Source organism: Ornithodoros turicata, chromosome 5 (assembly GCF_037126465.1).
Source record: "Ornithodoros turicata isolate Travis chromosome 5, ASM3712646v1, whole genome shotgun sequence".
In the NCBI taxonomy this organism is placed as follows: Eukaryota; Metazoa; Arthropoda; class Arachnida; order Ixodida; family Argasidae; genus Ornithodoros; species Ornithodoros turicata.
Window position 1 is genome coordinate 15733502 of NC_088205.1, and position 19421 is coordinate 15752922.

A 19421-nucleotide genomic window follows, 5' to 3' on the forward strand; every position below is an offset into this window, starting at 1 on the left:
GGGAATGTATGCCTCCACGCCAACTGACGGAACTCTGACAGCTTCGTCTGAAGGCTGTTGAGGTTGAGTCATACACCACTGTTTTTATTTCCCACACATAGTACTTTCTTCATGTAGTACTCCTATCCCAGTTCGTGAAGTAACTGCCGTGATTTTGCGGCTGCCACGGTTCCAGTCGCATGTTTCGGAGCCAAGCTCACCGAATTGCAACCACATGCCCTTCTTCTTTTTCGCTTTCCTTTTCGCGCCCTCTTCACTCCCGTCGTACGCTTCCCCGCTGCTTTCCTCCTCACGCTCTCCCGTACTTTCATCCTTCGCTTCGCTCCTCGTTCGCTCTGCCGGTTACAACGCCAACGCCGCTCAACGCACACTCTTAAAAATGAACTTCACCGCATAGCACGCTCCCAGCCTACCATCAACTTGAATGATATCGATATGTGTCCTGATTTGTTGAGAACGGTTGGCGTACGCCTTTTTTGTGACACTTATGCTGTTCATAATTGTCACAAAAATGGCGTACGCCTCCCGTTTTCAGCAAATCAGAGCAGATAACGATATCATTCGAGATGATGGTTGGCTAGGAGCGTGCTATGCGGTGAAGCTCATTTCTAAGAGTGCACGAACGGGCGCCTAAGAGCTGCGCTCTAAAAAACTAAAGAAGCATCGATGGTCATTGGGATACAGAGTATGATGCTACAGCATCTGGGGCAAACCGGACACTAGAAACTCCATGAACATTAGAAGACCTCGACGGCGCTGTACGAGGTTCTGACATGGGCCAGTAGTGGCAGCCAGGTTGAATGTCTGCCTGCTAACGGTATTCAACTGAGCACAGAGTAGCCGCCTCACCTTTTCGTACAGAGCTCACATTCTATCAGGACATGCCAAATGTTCGCCAAGACGCCACATTTGGAGCATAGGCTGTTGTCACAGTATCCGATCCGGTACTTGAATTGTGGAGTGAAGGCTACATTGAGACGAATATAACAAAGTAATTGTTAAGTAAGAGCAAATTGGCAAAGTGTGCTAGTATCCGTTATGAAGATCAGTGGGCATGCTAGACAATTTTGTTGCGAAATGTTACGGTAACATTTCAACAGATTGAGGGTAGTTCCCGTGGCTCGTTAACGAAAATGACACTTCAGTGTTAACCAAGTAAGAAAAATAACACCAAAAGTAAACCCAACTGATGTACTGGGGAACAAAAGGAACAACAACAAATAAATCATGACTATGACCTGGAGTGATTCACCGCTTGAGAGCAGCACACTACCCCATTACACACACAAAAGGAAGACGTAGATGCTGAAGCTGAGAAGTACGGACTACCACGTCAAAGGTATTTATTTAGAAAAACCACACAGGCACACGAAATAACTTGTACGTTGACTGACACTGAAAGTACATATTTTTCTCTTGTTGCCTTAGAGGCGATGTTGAAGGGACCTGATCTATAGCTCGAGGACTTTAAGAGGGCCGTCGTCGAAGTCTACACCTAGCTATAGTGTGGAGCGCATGTTGTAGGGATTGAAGACATCGCAGAAGCATTAGCTTTTAGTACGCCTGTCAGCGTACTCTGTTAACGGAAATAAGAGTGGACTTCTCGTACACGTTTTTCGATCGTCAACTTTGATGTTCGAAGAAAGGCCTTTGAAGGCAGCCACTCTTGTGAAAGCGTCAAGGCGAGAAGTGCTTGATGGATTTTGATATTTCTGCAGGTGACGAAAGACATCAATTCTCCGTCTGTGATGTTGATATGAGGAGACAACGGAAAATAGAGAGTGTGTTAGTTTCGCAGACTCGTATGCTACAGTAATTTCACTCTTGCTTCATTTTTTTTCTAAAAATCTTATTTCTCCTCCTCATCTCCTTCATTCCCAGGCTGTCCTGGAGCAGTCAACTTAGAGTGTTATGGAGTAGAAGTATCTACTTTTTTTTTTTTTTTTTGGAGCTACCATCTCCATGTTTTTCTTTAAATGACCGCCCATCCATCCAGAGAGTTAAAAGCCAGCTGACCGCTTCTAGAAGCGGACGCGTGAAGGAACTGTGGTAATTCGGAGTTGCTAACATATCATGTTATCTTATCTTATCTATCTTATCTTGTAATCATATCTTTTGTGGGTTTCTTTGAGAATATTACGCGTGTTTTAGCTTGTTTGGCTAGCAGAGTCAGACTTACGTAGTGTAAGCATTTTGTGTATTTCGTTTGTGCTACGTTTTATTGAAACTGTATTGAATTGTATCGAACTTGTACTACACAAGTTTGCTTGGTTATATTAAATATCTTGATCATATCATGTCCTTTTTCTTCTTATCCTGATACCTCGATGGAAGTGAAAAGGGCTAATGATGGAAAGGCATACGAAGAACACTAAAAAAAAAAAAAAAAAAACAGCGATGACTGAGAGCTAGTTTTTTTTTTCTCTCTCTCTCACTCTCGTACAGAAGAAACCGAACTAGCATGCGCTAGAATAATAGCATCCACGATGTCGTAGACAAAAGTGATTTCTGTGCGAAGTTATGGAGTCTTTTATATAGCCTTCCGAACACGTCGCTACACTTTTGCGGAAGAATATACAACCTCCAGTCGCAAAAACTTTCGCGTCGCAAATCGCAGACGCTGCCTCTAATAGGTTGACTGATGCTTACTTGGCGTGCGTGACGTCACTACTACTTCCCCAGTTGCGCTTCTCTGGCTCCCCAACAGGGCAGCGGACGTCGTCTTCAGCCATGCCTTTCGTCGTGCCTTTGTCCCTCTGGGTCATGTGACCTCGTGTTCTTCCATTAGCTTCCACTGCGACTTCTCTCTTTTGAAGTCGCAGGACTGTAGAAATAACTTCATAAAAAGATGATAGCGCCCATAAAGGCCAGCCTGGCGTGCGAAGAAAATAAAGGTATCTCATTTCAACCCCATTGATCGACAATGCGGATTGGTTCCGCTCGGAAAAAGCGCAGCCTGTCAGCGCCTCCTATCAGAACACCCCATGTGCGGTCAAACGCTTTGCGCAGCAGACGACACACGGAACAGACGACACACAAGAAAAATGCAGACGATCACAAAGGAAGGAAATTATCGACAAGAAACGGCAGCGTCTTTGTCGTCTGCGCCGATTTATTGCCCTGGAAAAAAATAAAAGAAAAAGAAGAAGGAAGCCAGAGTAGATTGAAAATGGGGACAATAGCACCACGTGGCACAGCGTTTTTTACGCGGGGGGAGTGGGGACACCAAAATGGCAAAAGGCTGGCTTCAAAGCGGGCTTCAATAACTATCGGGTGATTATTTGATCGTGGCTCCGGGTTCGAACAAAGCCAGTTCGGCTGTCTTTTGCAATTCAAATATCGCTGACGTGGGTTGTTTTGTAAAAAGAAGTTTTAGGTTCTCTTCAGCATTGTCTCGGTTTTGCTTTGTGTGTGACGACTTTCTGTAGTGTTCGACCGTGGAGGGTGCCTCTGTGTGGTTTTGTATTGCGAGATAATGGCTTTCGAGTAGAATCTCGGTGTATTCAGTGACGGACGGGTTAAACGCTGTAGCGTCGGCTGACGGATAGTACGCGTTGTCTGCATAAACCGGAAGGGAAATGTGCTCTGTGCAAGTAGTGATTATAGGCGGTCAATGCTCTGCAAGAATCTTGTGTACTGGTACACGCATGTAAAACCATATACAGTCAACCCTCGATTTATGAACCTTCGATTTATGAATTTCCTCGTTTTGTGAACACGAGCACGGGGAACCAAACTTTTTCCATTCATTTTTCCCTCGTTTTATGAACCTCGATATTCGAATAATGAACGGAATTTCTGGGAACCAACTAGGAGTTGCCCAGCGTTTTTGCCCTCAATTTATGAACGGATCGTTCCGAGGTCAACAGAAATCTTCAAAGGGATAATTCCGTGGTCTTATGAATGACGCCTGAACGGACAAAACGTTTTTCAGGTATTGCACCCTCGGTTCTTAACCCCTCGAAATCGGAACAACAAACGGGTGCGACCAAGTGTTCCTGACCTCAGTTGATGAATAAGGTGGTCGCTGTCACCCGGAGATTAATAAACGGAGGTTAAAAATCCCGGAGGAAATCCGAGACCAGTCCAGTGCGAATGTGGTGACATCTCTTCTTTCCAAGATTGACACAGCGGAAGGCATGGTCCAAAGCAAAATTAAACAATTTAGTATTGCATAATAGGCAGAGTGTGAATGCGCTAACGTCTGTTCTTAGTGAGATTGATACAGCAGAAAGCATGACCAAAGCAAAATTACACAATATATGGCATTATAAACACAATCCCAACTCGGAAATGCTGTTCCATTTGCTCGATAGTACTCAGTTAACTGAATTTTCGATTTATGAATCCCTCAACTTATGAACGATTTTTCGGGGAACCGAGGGTGTTCCCCGAAAATCGAGGGTTGACTCGAGGGTTAAATCGAGGGTTGACTGTATTAACTGCCTGTAACACAAAATTAAATGCAGTAGTACTGGACAGGGACAAGAGACAATAACTTTTTTTATAACAATTGGTGTTGATGAGAAACCTGCAAATTCTTAATTATAAGTCTAGTTCGTTCTCTTCTTCATGTAACTACACGCACTATTTTCTTCAAGGCCTACACCCATGTGCACCGGTAGACAGCGCTCTAGAAGTTAATTGAATATTACATCATGGAGGGTTTTACTCACAGCCCATCTCATCACATCAACATCGTAACCCATCATTTGACATCAACCTCGTCTAATAATTGGAGGATACCAAATACAGCCTTCGTTTTTCGCTTTAACAACATAAGCCAACATCGTCGTACAGACATTCACCGTTGCGTACGCAAAAGAAAGAAGAAGAAACAAATAAGGTAAAATGGGTAATTACAGCTTCTAGTCCCTCAGGTTGCAGTTAGTCCCAATTTTAGATCCCTGACGTTAAATATATTCCACAGCACTGCAAGTAGCCTCTAAACTAAGCAAACGGCTTCCGCGCGTATAATCTCGAAACGCACTAACGGTTTTGACAATTTATGTTGTCGCCAAAGAGACTAAAATTTCGCCGTTTTTTTCCTTCTTCTTAGCGTGTGACTGCCACCGCAAGCAATTAGAGCGGAACAGAGTTTTCGTTGCGCATCTTGCAAGAGCAAACTCAGTGGAGGTTGACAGAAGAGCCGACACAAACTCATTAGCGGACACTAATTTCTTTCTCTTCCTTTTCTCATTGTGAGTGCAAGAGAGAGAGAGAGAGGAAAAAAAAAGCATCATAAAACCTGGCTCGCACGTGGCCTTTCATTACGAGCATAATTTATCACCTCACACTCCCCTTAAAGAACATTTTGCTATACTTGCGTTAAAACAATGCTTTTGACTGCTGAAACACATGCGACGACACTGCCGCGCTGCGGAGATTAAGCGTAACAGCAATAGATGGTATCACGCGCATTCTTTTTCTAAAAAAGTGGGGGCTTACAATATAGGAAAAGATCGTAATGTCAGTTTTGCAACTATGCACTTGATGATTATTAGCTGCAATCCATTGAAGGGAACAAGTCTTCTTGAGCCCACGCCGTCCCATAAGCAGTTTCTCATGTTCTTTATGCCTTCAGCAAACACAAGTTGCAGTGTTTACTAAAGCGAGGGGAAAGAGGGCAGCACCTCTGTTGTCACCCGGAAGAATTATAGCGCGTCGTGTTAAGGCACTAGGTTGCTCGTTGTTGTTTTGGGAAGTTCTTTCTTGTTAACTCCCCATCCCGCGTATATATATATTCCCATAAACGAGGCTCCCTGGAAAATTGTTTACTTGAGGAAAACAATACAGTAAAGGGGGTGTGATTACTAAAATAAAGTCTGGTCTTAAAAGATGTAACGAGAAACAATAACGGCGAAACAATATCGCGAGGAGCAGCGAAAACAGCTCTTGTTCTTTCTTCCTCGACGGGGTTCCCAGACTTTAATTAACTGGGATTAGTTAACTCTGCGAACGATGTAAGACACTGGTTATTATGAGGGTTTCTATTTTCCATTTTCTTTTCAACTAACCTGCTACTCAAACTCAGTATAGTGGCGAGTTAAAAAAAGAACAAAATTTTCCGGTAGGAAAGTGTGCCAGCGCTGTAGCGCAGAAAAGAAAGGTCGCGTTCCAGGTTATACAGAACTTTGCAGAACTTTGTGACAGTGCCTAGACGGACAGTCGCTTGTCTTGATTTTCAGGAGACGTCTCCCTAAGTTCGTGAATAGTTAGACAACAAAGGTGTAGAAAAACTACAGGGTCTTAGCTATAAAAGTCTACCCAGGCCGGCATGACGTGCTCGCCAATTACTCAATGCGGGTGGCATATTGTGTTGTTCAGAAGGGGGGGGGTCCAGGGGTCCAGACCCTCCTCAATTCCAGACTTGAACATAGGGTTCAATGTACCAACCCCAGCACGCATGTGGCACTTGTCCACAGCGGGACCCCCCCCCCCCCCGCCCGGGAAAATCCTAGATCCGCCCCTGGTGTTGTCCACATATAAAGCTCATAAGTACATTCAGTCATGGTATATTTCGAAGTGACACTGCAGCGGAAAGTTATAACGCGAAACATGCGATTCCCGCAGTCAAAACAATCACGATGGCAGTGTTGCAAAGCACAGTTAAGACGCTGCTCCCCGGTCGGCGACGTGTTGAATATTCTGCCAGCCAGATGGAACTGCGGTTTTCATTTCGCTTTCGTGTAACTGTCGTATTTTGCTCCCGAAATAAGCAATGTGAAGAAGAAAATTGCCGCCGTAATTAGCAGACGACAACCAAAAGGGATGCGTCTGCTTACTGAAAGACGCAACGCGCCAGTGTTGCCAGCTCACTTAGGCGGAAATTCAGGAGGTCGGAATCAGAAAGTTCAGTAGAATTCAGTAGATGTACTAAAAACAAGGGCGTAACGCTCCACGGCGACGTAACTAGTGGGACATATGAGACATAAACACGAACTATCACGATATATAGGCGATAGAATAATTAAAATGTACTTTTTATATGGTGTACACAGTAAATACATGTTTGCGCACCTTCATTCGATCACGTACTCTCGCTTCCCCCCCTCCCATTATGTACCTTCAGTTTCTACTTTTCTACTAAGTTACAGTGAAGTTACAGTATTTCTTGTCTCCTATCAGTCGCTCTGTGTGCAGCAGTCCAGTGATAGTTTCTGTCGAAAGCTGTTTCGTTTTCATAAGGTTGACCTCAGAAAATATCCGTTCCACGCAAGCGCTCTAATGCGGCAAGCAGATGGAGGTTTACAACGACACTCCCTAACGACCGAAGCTCGACAGAACTTGTCATGTTTGCAATGTTACCGGGTGTCCTGTGGAATGTGAATACTTTCGCAATGTCTTTGCTATAAATTGTTTTACTTGGACAGCCGCTCGCCTTGTTACAGGTGACTGCTTGCAGATGCCAGATAACGCGTAGACCCCTTACTATGTGAAAACGACATGACTTTTATGGGGTAAGACCCCGTACTATAGGAGGTCGAGTAAAATGAACGAAAATTGTTCCAAAAGCCTAGAAACCTAAACACTTCGAAAAAATCCGAAAAACATAAAACTTCGACCACGTTTCCAACGTGATGTCAGAGTAGACATGTAATGTGACATAGACACTAAGGAAGCGGAAGCAACTCGTCGAGCACGGTTATCTTTTTGTTATCGAGTGCTGGTCGTGCGTCTTTGTATTTCCTTCATCTGTCTTCGTGTAGTATCGCACTCCTAAACCATGAATATCTTTTTGTGCAATCGGATATTCTTTTTTTGACGTGAAGACGTCTGTAAGCTCGGTTTGGTAGCCAGGTCAAAATTCACCATGCAACGAAAATATGCCGAATTTCATGACGCGATAACTCGATGAGTAGTAAACCCATAGCAACAAACCGGCTAAATCCAGATAGCTTATACGTGTAAGATTCTACCTAACGAGGTCATTGCGGCGGTCGCCGCAATCTCTGAGTGTGGCGGGCGCATGAGAGAGAGACGGAAATATAGGGGTACGCGTACCGTGCGGGCGGTCTCTCGAACGCGTGAAGCTAGGACGCCGATTGAGGTGTCGTTGAAGTGCGCTTGAGATGTTTTACCCGGACCTTAAGCGACGATGTCGGCTTCAACAACAATAACCAAAATTTTATAAATTTACAAAGTTGAAATACCAAAATTTTGCAAGAATGTCGGCATACATGAAACCCAAATATGATCACGACCGAAAGAAACGGCAATTAGAAGAAACGGCTGTTCGGGAGGAACACAAAAAAGCCCCGAAAGTACTGACTTTCTTGAGAGATTCAGGTCTTATGAACAGCCTGTGAACTCAGTCGTGCAATCTCATTCTTCTGTGCCCCACTCTCACCCTCAACGCATTAACCTCATGCTTTCCTTTTAAAGTCATCTTCTGTGATCCATCTCATCATTTTTTTCACCGTTTGTTAGTCATCTTTTTTTGTCATCTTTGTCTTTAATCTACCTCATCCTTCTTTCATCATTTGTTAGTTTTTCCTTATTTCCTAATTCTTTTCTTTTTCTTTATTTCTTATTTCTTAATTTCCTTTCTTTCTTTATTTATTATTTCTTATTTCTGGAATAGCAAGCCGACGCCTCGTTTGGCTGACCTTTCCCCCGTTTTTTTTTCCCTTGTCGTCTAATAAATATATATTTCTATATATCGTTCGTTCTTCCTCAAAAGAACGAACGATTTCGTGGATGACCAATGATAAGGGGAGGTGACTCAGAACGTAATTACCTGGTTAGGTCGTGACAAAACCGTTTATTGCCGTGACAAAACCGTGACAAAAGCAAACAGTTTGAATGAAAACGATTCACTAAAACTCGGTATTATGAAGCGTTCGACTTACCGGAAACGATGAGACGGCCCGGTAGAGAGTTGTGGATAACGTCAGGCGATAAAGTGTCCCTCGTTTGACACCGGTAACTTCGATACGCGTAGCCCTTATCCACGTCTCGGATGTAGAGCTCGCCTTCAGGGAATACTTGGTATTTCGTTCCTGTGCAAGAAAAGAGTTGAACGTGAATTAGAAAGGCGTGTCCCTGTATAGGTTTCAATCAGAGCCCATATTAATAAGGAAGTATCCCCCCCCCCCCCCCCCAAAAAAAAGGGCTACGTCTTCAGGTATTCTGCCAGAACGTATTTAGATGCGGTAGTTTGATAGCGTCATCTTACGATCTTTATAGGGTGCCTGAATACAAGCTCCCTCAGCAGAGGGAGCTACTGTTCAGACACCCTTCTTTTCTTTCTCTCTCGCCATATCTGTTACGGACAGACCTACACTGTTGTAGACCTGACTATTATGGACTTAAGTCATTTTGAAGACCTTAGACAACAGTGAATGTAGTCGTTGTTCTTGATGGCGTCAAAGCATGTTGTGATCTAGACAACTCTCTGCAGTGTGCTTCATGAACAGATGGAACATGAACAACGTCCCTCTTACGTGTCAAACCGGAAACTCTACGAGACAAAACAATTAGGACTCGTGCGAGTCCTATGCTCCTGGTGCCTTTTCAGCATCTGACATTCTTTAGGAATGGAAGGGTGCCGTTATTTTTATTCCCTGTTGGCAGTTGGGCCTGTTAAAGGTAACCAGCGGTAGAAAACGGGACGAGAGAAGTAGAAGAAGACACGCAGACGCTGGACTTGCAACAAGTTTAATGAGGAAAAGTAACGAAACACCAAAGCACAACGCCTGCGCAGTGTGATACAGCCACGTGGACGATAAGACACGTGAAAATCGATCACTCCTGATAACATATCTCAAGGAACAGTACTAAGAAGTCTATAAAGAAAGATGTATTGTATTGTAGAATTGTAGAGTTGTATTGTAGAAAGTTGTCTGTAAGAAAGCTGACACTGAACTTTTCTGATAGATTTCGGAGTGCTGTTCCTTGAGGTATGTTATCAGGAGTGCTGGATTTTCACGTGTCTTATCGTTCACGTAGCTGTACCACTTTGGTGTTTCTTTAATTTTCCGCATTAAACCTGTTGCTAGTCCAGCGTCTGTATGTCTTCTTCTACTTCTCTCGTCCCGTTTTCTACCGCTGGTTACCTTTTCTATCCCTGTTAACGCGGCGAAGCAACTGTGGCTATAAGTGGAGTACAGGCGTGGACAGATGGAGAGAACGCAGCAGGAAGAAGTGGGAGAGATGTTTAATATGGGGGCGTCTTTTGCCGACTTCACAGGGAGCTGTGGCGACACCCGTCTGCAAAGTCTGAACCCGTGGGCAACGATACAGACAGCAAAGCCAGTGGTAGGATTCGAACAAGCCACCTCAAAGTGTTTAGCATTAATTTGAAGCTATAACCAGCAACAGAATGTTGTGTCCACTCGCCCACGTCCCTGGTGATTCCGTTATTGTTGCTACCAATAAAGCGAGATAAACAAAATACGTACATTCACACCTCACGCCATAGAACAGGTCTCCAATTTTCCTGATTAGCTGTCGAGAAGGAAGCACCTTTTCGCAGAAATCGTTACATGGTATATACGAGACACCAAAAAACAAGAAAGAAACTTCGCGTGTCATCGAATACTTTCTCAAGACGACGAAGCAGAAGCAGAAGTAAAAAAGCATAACCCCTTTTCAGCTTTCTTTTTTTTGCACCTCTTTTTTAACGCCCCAGGGAACGAGCTCTTGATAGCGCGAAACCATTTACAGTAACCGAATTAATACCGTCTAATGCCTCATCAGCCGCTTTCCCGGCGGCTGTGGCCAAGAACGTAAATTAATTAACGGTTTTAAGGCTAATGAGAAAGAATACACACACAAAAAAAGAGGAAAAATCGGAGGAAGGAGCAGACGGGCGAGGAATTAGTTCCAGTCGGTGATTTGTGAAGCAAAAATAGCGCTGACGACGTGTCGTGCAAGGGAGAGAGAGAGAGAGAGAGAGAGAGAGAGAGAGAGAAGGAAGAGGAAAGCAAATACCGGAGGGACGAATAAATGACTTTAATATCGACGTTTTTCGCGTAGCTAAAAGACGTACTATTACTCTTTGCCAAAAGGGAAGTTAAGGAAATCGTCATCAGCTGAAATCGTGATGGGTGTAAAGTCATTCTCACACGCGAGCTATGAGCAGAATATGATTTGAAAAACGTATTGGCAGGAAAAACGTATCGCTGAATGAATGTTATGTATTAACAATCCATCGTCAGCCTTCATCGTCTTTCACCATCATTGGCTCTGAAACTGCATCCCATCTCTGCTCATCCCAGGTGGTATGACGCTGCTCAACAACGTGGGGTCGGTTATCGCCAACACCACCTACTTGCATTCACCACCTGATTACATATGCACACATGTCCTTGACGTATGCACTCCCTAACAAGAATGGCGGTCATTTTAATCCTTTTGAGGACTATAGATGAATTGCTACAACCTTTAGTTTCTAAACGTGTGGAAGTTTATGGGACGTTGAGGGACTATTCGCAGTCCTGAGGAGTAAATTTCAGGGTCAAGGGAATAAAGGGAGTAATTGCAAGAAGGAATCTACACTACTTTAGTCCCGCGAAAATTAGCAAAACAATGTTTCGCAACCAGTGCACGTGCGTTCCTAATTATATCTTTTGAATGGCTTCAACCGGCCAAATTTGAAAAAAAGAAAGGAAAAAGGAAAAAAAGGGAAAGAAAGAAATGAAAGACGAAGAAAAAACTTCGCACGTCATGTGGAATCACGACTGGAATGCAGAAGAACGCATAACTCATCCGGTATCTCTTTCTGGCGTGAAGAATACGTGGAAAAGTAGGGCAAAGAAGAAAAAGCCCGTTAGTCATGTCAACTGAGCCGACATCAAAAAGGCCACGGGTGGAAGAACTTGAGGAAGAAGCGCGCTCTAATTATTAAACACAGCTCTTAAAACATTTCCCAGAGAAAGCAACGTTCCGTGAAGACATTTCAAGAAAGTGTGTGGTCACTGCACGGTTTTTCGCTCATCATAAAATCTAGACTCACACGAGAGGGAGAGAGAGAGAGAGAGAAAGGCCGTATTTCATCTGAGATAATTAATTGGAGATACAATGCAAATATATATAAAAAAATAATGAGTAAGGCTGAAGGCTGTGAGGCAGAAATGTCTGGCGGGCAGTTAGCAGATCCAGTCAGAGCAGCGAACATTTTTCGTGGTCATGGCGGCGTGTCAAAGTAGTTCAGATAAGAAGGCGAGGGCGAAATGGTAGAGTTGGAAATTCATTATCCCTTCTCTCTCGGTCGGGTGGAGCTGCAGCTGCGACAATTTTTAGCTCTCGCAGAGAGCTAAGTAGGATGACGGGGATTTCTTAGGGAAAGGCGTCTAATACGATTATAATTGGGATACTTTGGAATTAGTTACGAATTTCGTGAGAAAGCTACGATTTCGAGGTTTCTGTAGTTGCGAGAGCGGTTAACGAGGGCGAAGGATTTCTCGTCGGCCCTTCGAAGTGGGATTAGAAATGAAAGTCGTGACAGGTGTGAAGTTAAATTGCATATGCCTGTTTGTTTGCGTTTCAAACTGGTTCCCGTACTTCAAGCTTTACAGCGAAGGATTAATAGGTTGCGCGGAAAATCCGATCTGATGCAAACACCATGCCACGTAGCGGAGGAGCCGATGAAGTCGCTGTGTCCTGCTGCCTTGGGATCGTACACCGTTAAAGGGGCCATGAAAGAATATTTGACAAGCCTGCAACCATTTTCCATTTGTTCCTCTGTATTCAAGCATTCACCCTGTAAAATATGAAGTTGAAAATCGTTCAAATAGCGAAAATATTCGATATTAACCACGGCCGTGAACGACGGGTGCTAAGCCCCGCCTTCGAGGCGAACTGGCCGTGACGTCAAACACAGGCGATGTTGCCGATTCGCGGACGGTCTTTGGCGAGCAAATCGCAAAATTTGCGAGCAGTCATGAAATGTGTTTTAATTTGACGTGGAGCTAAGATCGTATCTGATCGTTGACACAGAATCCTACCGGATGTGTAACGTAGCCGTTGATTGTCGGAATGGCTACCGGCGCACGTTTGCCTATCTGAGTTTCGTCAGAAAATGTCTCTGTCGGCGGCCTTCTGAGAGCAGCTGCGTACGAAACGATTCCTAGACGCTGTATGCGTCGCATAAGTTCTTCCTCCATCGCTGACAATTTGCGTTTCCCCATATTTCTACTGATTTCGGCGGCAGGACGGCAGATATACGACAGCGTCGTTTATTGTCCAAACCGAAACCATGCACTCACGATGTCCCAGGGTGTGTGCTCCCGGTCGTCCACAATAGACCTCTACCCGAGAAACGTCATCATGACGTTGGAAGACAGACTGAAACCGAAACATATCGGAAGGGGAGGGCTGGTTTCCACGAATGGGCACCTACTTGTTCGCTGCCTCCCATTGAAAGAAATGTAGGACCGAAGGTCGCGTTCCTTCAGGGGTCCTGGTAATCCCCTCAAGGCCGTGGCTTTCGGGCGAGACCTTGTTCGCTTCTAGCTTGGAGAGTAGTTCAGCTCTATCAAATTGGTGGCGCTGTCGAACACTATGACGTCATTTGTTTACAAACAGGGAGAGGTCTATCGGCTGGGAGAACTGGATGTTAAAGACGTAAGCCCGTTTCGAAGGTATGTATCCGACGGTCACGCCCCGCTATTTTTGCGTGGTAACTGGGCCCGGGTGCACTGAATGCGGTTAAAAGTTGATATACTTATGATAGTAAGGGATCGTGAGAACCGTTTTCGGCAGAGTATTCGAAATTCGCGAAAATCATTTCATGGTCCCTTTAAAACGGACCTTCGAGCACATAACACCGTGCGGCGCCAACTGGCATTAAAAATAGTTTCGCTCTATTTGCTGACTTGATGAAAACACGAGGTGCACGCCTCTCGTTGACACATTACGTAAAATACAGTGTTCGAATAAGGTGTACGCCTCTAATTTTTAACAAATTACGAGGGAGAGAGAGATGATATATTTCTAAATCATAGTTGTCCAGTGGCGTGTCACATGTTGAAGTTCCATTTTTTTAAGTGTAGAAGATGGGTTAGGTGAGAGAGAAATTCTGAAAAGTAAATGATCGATAACAAGGTGACGCACTCTCTCAGGCGGCAAGTTCCGAAGCCTCTACGGCAGATACCCGTAGCCTTACATACACAAGACTGCGAGGAACTCTCAAATCCCGTAAAAAGACGTGACTCGCAAGCTGCATAGATAAGAACACACTACGTCGTAGCAGGCTCAATAGTAGCAAGCAGCGCCTCAGATATCGAGAGAAGGAATATGTGGAAAGGCGGCGCAAACCACAAAAACAAAATATCCGCTACAGCGTGCGGTATCATTCCTCGATTTTTACTTGGAAGGAGACAACCTCCGGCAGGAAGAGCTCGAACATTAGGGACCACTTTGCATTCCGACTACTTCGAATGCGGTCGCTCATACGCTCGAATATATAGGGCAAAAGGAGCAGCCGCTTGTTCTCAGAGACAGATGGCTTTCCTCTTTTCCTTAGAGGGGTATATATTTTCTACCTCCGTATCGCATAAAATATCTACCTCCAGATATATGGAATTACTAGGCGATGAAGTGCTTCAAGATAGGGCGTAACTGCATGTTTCAGTTCCAGGTGTTCGAGATGAAATACGTCAGGGCGTGACGATAGGATCTGACCTGTTTGTGGCGTGTTTGAGATTGCAGTTCGCGCCAGGAGCAGAACAGCAAAGTTTTGTTTCTCTCGATGGTTGGGCGATAGCGCTTCGGGTTTTCTCGTTCTCTTTTTCTTTTTGTGGTTCGTATATGTTCCAAATTACCGTACGCCTTCTCGTAAACGCGTCCATATACGTGTCCCTTCAGTGCAAGTAAAGATAGGACTGTAGAAGAGCCCACCATTTCATTCATTTGTGAGCTTCATAGCAGAGCATGCAAAGTGTTTCTTTAAGGCCTTAGTTTGAATTCGACCTGCCCGGATTTCGGTATTTTATAAGCCACCCCAATGCCCCTTTAAAGTGCATGTCACCTCGTACTATCAACGTTTATTTATTGCCGTTATTGTGTCACCTATATTCAAAGTGCGTACCCATTCACCAGAGAAGCTGAAAATATATCTGCCTTGTGCGGCGCTCCGGAACGATCCTTCATCTGAGAAGTATCCGTAAATATTACTTCTGACAACTATGAGGTGTTACGACGTATGATTTTATGGGTATATAGTATGGATATTGGAATCAAAGTTATCATGCGTCTTTGCTTATTGATCGATTGAAAATGAAAAAAATATGGAGAGGTCGGGAGAGGCTATATTCCAGAGCACGTAACGTCTTCAAAATACACTTCTTTGTTTATCCTGAAGTGATGTCCACTGCTACTGTACTTGTCCTAGTCCTTAACAACAAAACTAGATATTTAATATCATGTATTAGCACCGCGAAGCAACTGTGAGTATGAACAGCGTACGGACGTAGACAGGGGAAGAGGGTTAGCATGCGTCCGTGGCAGACTCAAATAAGAAACGTGCCCACATATTTCTAAAAAATGTGCCGCAAAACCCGGAAAACGCCCCGAACAGCAGAATCGGTAATAGGATTCCGACGCAGGATAACGACATCTCAGTTTCGAGCACGACATCACAGCAACTGTCAGCGAGATGCTGTATCCACACGGCAAGTCACCAACTCTGCTGGTGACAGATATGGAGATGACATCACCCGTACGCTGTTTAACTGTTACTTCTTTTGCAACTCATCGACCGACATTTCCGTGCCACCTTTTCTAAAACTGCCGAGTCGCAAGCTGTGCTCTTCCACCTATCCTGGCGACCAAACAGAAGAACGAGAGAAAAAAAAAAGAAAAAAGAAAACTACAAGCGGAACGGGCAGACGTTTGAAGAAGAAAAGTCTGTATGCATAGAAAGTCCATAAAAGGAAGAAAGAGGTTTTTCGTGAGCACCCCGCCTCACGCACGCAGGCAGGGGTTGGGCGGAGTTGCACCCATTTCGGATGATCATGCATGCCGTGACCTCCTTCTTATAAACGAAATCAAAAATGCAAATGAACCGCCGCCTTCGGTATTCATGTGGCCATTCGCCGACGCTTCTGCCATCATTGCGTCGAACGATTTGCGTCGATGAAGCGAAAAGCGTAAATCAAGGGCAAAAGCGCGACTTGTGGAAGCGTCCAGACGAACAGTTTTCTTGCTTTTGCCTCAGCGTGCGTGCAAGAAGAGTTCCTGGAATATGCTGCCCGTCTGCGTGTTTAAAGTCTGTGGTTAGGGCCTGCGGGAAGAAATCTGGCAACCCGTTCTCCTTGTTTTTCTGTACGCTGGAAGTAAGTGCCGAGAATCACAGACCTTCCCAAAGTATGGCACGTCAATTCATGCACTTAGATGAGTTCCAAAGCGAATGTCACAATAGACCGGCATTTGAGAGTCTGTATAGCAGTGTTGCGCTCGCCTATCCAGACTCTGTAACAGATATGCATACTTCATACTTGCATGTGAATACCACGTTACATTAAATTTTTCTCAAACACTCAGTAACAGAATACCGCTAACCGCTACGCACCTGAAAATTATTCGCCTGGTCGTCCCGATACTCCGAGCTGGAACGTGTCAGACGGCATCTCACTCCGTCTTGAAGCCGCAGGAGTCGTGCAGAAGCCGGACGCGGCAGGTTCGAACAGAGGAGCGCAGATGGAATGTTGACTCACGTGACTTCCGTTTCCCTGGTAGTCAAAACGACGACGACGACGACGCAAGATGCAGAACATGGCAGGCATGGCGCAACTGAAACACTACTCAGCGGAAGCTGGCGAAGTCACGTGACCGGAAACAGCAATCAGATTTCGCAACCGCTCCTACGGCGTTGGTGAGAGCACTCTAGAGTGCCCCGAGTTGGAGGAAAGACCTCCAAATGAGCCCGCTGAATGCAGTGAGAGTGCCCTGGTTCGACCAGTCGAAGGTGAAACGTTGCTCCAAGACCGCTCTAGAGCGATCGGAAGCAACCAGTCGAAGACACCGTCAATATCAGCGTCGTTAGAACGAAACGAATGCCTAACGAATGCCTTATGAAACTCGTTGAAACCAAAGATGTTCGTCTGACATATTTGCCTCAATGGCAGTAAAAGCAATGAGGTACTGAGGAGAAAGTCAGGGTCGACCCAGGACTGGGAGAGCTTCGAAGTCCAAGTAAGTGGCCAAGCGGCACAGGCGATGAGTTGGCGACAACGGTCGGTGTGCACGAAGTCACGTATATTGCAAAGGGCACCGCAGCGAAAACACGCGCGCCACTCCGGACCAAAATGATTTAGATAATTTCGATAACGGGCATTCATAGAGTGTGTGCTGCATGGTTTCAACCTGATCGCAAAGATATAGCAGGTGGAGAGTATTCTCACGTCCAACTAACGGAGTCGCTCAAGACATAAGAGGGCACCCCGTGCGAGAAATACGCATATGCAGAAAATTTACACGTTGTGCAGATGAAACGCGGGGATATATATACAGAAAAGATATTTACATGTTATACAGACGTGACATATCTTCATATAATGTTTCGCGTGCAATAGGGTAGGGTACCGCACCACCACGGTGAAGCACCCCACCACATCATCATCATCATTTGTTGTTGTTGTTGTTATACAGAAAATTTTGTGAATGCGAGAGTGTGGAATATAATTTTCTGTATTGTTGACTGATTTAATGCGAGAGACCATGCGTTGTGATCAAGTATGAGAAGAGCGAGAGATATAGTGTTGAGAAAATTTATTCCGAGAATGCATGCCGAGAGACTGCGCCACTTTAGGTATCAGAAAATGGGATCAGGGACGATGAAAGTATAAGGCCGTGTAATATACATGAGTTTTTGGCATGGCTTTATCTATTCCTGTAATTTGAATTTGATTGGCACCAACTAATTGGCACCATAGCACTAGAACCAATAATTAAAGAATAAGAAAATTAATTATCGCTAATTAATTGATTAGGTCCGATGAAAAAAATATTTTTGGATCGTTCACAAAACTGTGAGCAATGTACAGCTGGTTTCATTCGCATAGAGCACTTCGTCTTTATTTTAACCCTTGGCCTATTTTCTCTGGGACACCCTGCATATGGCTTAGTCGCGATTTTGACGTGTCGCGATTTTGACGTGTCGCGATATTGGCTTGCCGCGATTGTGACTTGTCGCGATTGTGACGTGTCGCGATTTTTGACTCGCGGTGTTGACGGTCGCGATTTTTGACGCGCGAATTTGACGGGACACCGAGTCGCAAACATCTAACCTATACTAAGATATACTATCTTGTACTGCTGCCTGGAGGATGGGACAACAGACAATGCTTGACAACATCGCGTTACAAAAACAATACTGCCCTCGCCTTAAAAACGAAGAGCTCATTGGGATGGTCCCCCCACCTCCCCAGTGAACGATTAGGACACGGATTTGAAGGGAGATACGTATCTAACGTATACCATATATCTAACATATAAGACATTGCATATAACTTCCCCCATGAATGAACTACTGCTGGGAACCTGCTCATACTATCCCATTGTCACCCTTCATATTTGACGGAGCACAGGCACTGGTGCGTGCCCTCCCGTCCTGGCACGATGTAGCGATCACAAACGTGTGGTGAATTCCCGAATATCTAATCTGGGCGCTGAACTGGCTGAAGATTCGTGACTAAAAAAATCAGTGCTCTTCTGTGACTATAGGGTGTTTTCACGTGACGTCAAACGAACGTGTTTGGCCGCCATGGCGGTGGTCACTTTTTCGGCGCAGCTGCCGAGATTATCTAGCATTTGTTCGAAAACGAAGCCTTGAATGGTGTTTTGAAGTCATGTCGCGTCCGTACCCTTCACCGTTGCCCACCTCTGTGTGGCCGACAACGGCGAGCCCCTTTCACCACCATCACCACCACCCTTCACCGTACCCTTCTTTTGTCCCGAAGACACTTCGTCATTGTCGTTCTCACATTTTCTTTCATGAAGATTGTCGCATCGAAAAATAGCGCAGTTTTTCATATTTCAATGCCGCTAGTGCGAAAAGTGACCACCAGTGGGAGGAGCTTACAAGCTTACGAGCTCATCGTCATCACTCATCATTGTCACCACTCATACTAGACCCCCTAGCTATGGGGTAGCGTTCCACTCCTAGAGTGGAAAACGTCCCCACTTCATCATTAGAATATATATGTTGTTGTTACGAGCATGCCACGTCACTGCCACGTCACAATGTGACGTAGGTGAAATCTCCCTATAGCAAAACTGTATACCTAATGATCTGCTCCATCCAGACACCTGGCGCTTTATCGATTGGAGGTACAGTACCTCAAATATTTGCGTTCGGCATTTGTACACCGATCACGGCTATCATTAACTAATGCAAACGGCAGCGTCCTACATCAACAAGCAATCTAATGGACCAAGCCATGGAAACGCTACTTTCAAGGCAAACATCACAACCC

General features: G+C 44.9%; 1 protein-coding gene across 2 annotated transcripts in view; it reads right to left on the reverse strand.

Annotated features, from left to right (window-relative positions):
* LOC135394112 (cell adhesion molecule Dscam1-like) overlaps positions 1-19421 on the reverse strand; it is a 281899-nt gene that overhangs the window by 63959 nt on the left and 198519 nt on the right. For both annotated transcript variants that reach the window (XM_064624627.1, XM_064624626.1), the window contains exon 4: positions 8853-9002. In XM_064624627.1, coding sequence (XP_064480697.1) covers positions 8853-9002 — 150 coding nt within the window. The remainder of the gene's footprint in view (positions 1-8852; positions 9003-19421) is intronic.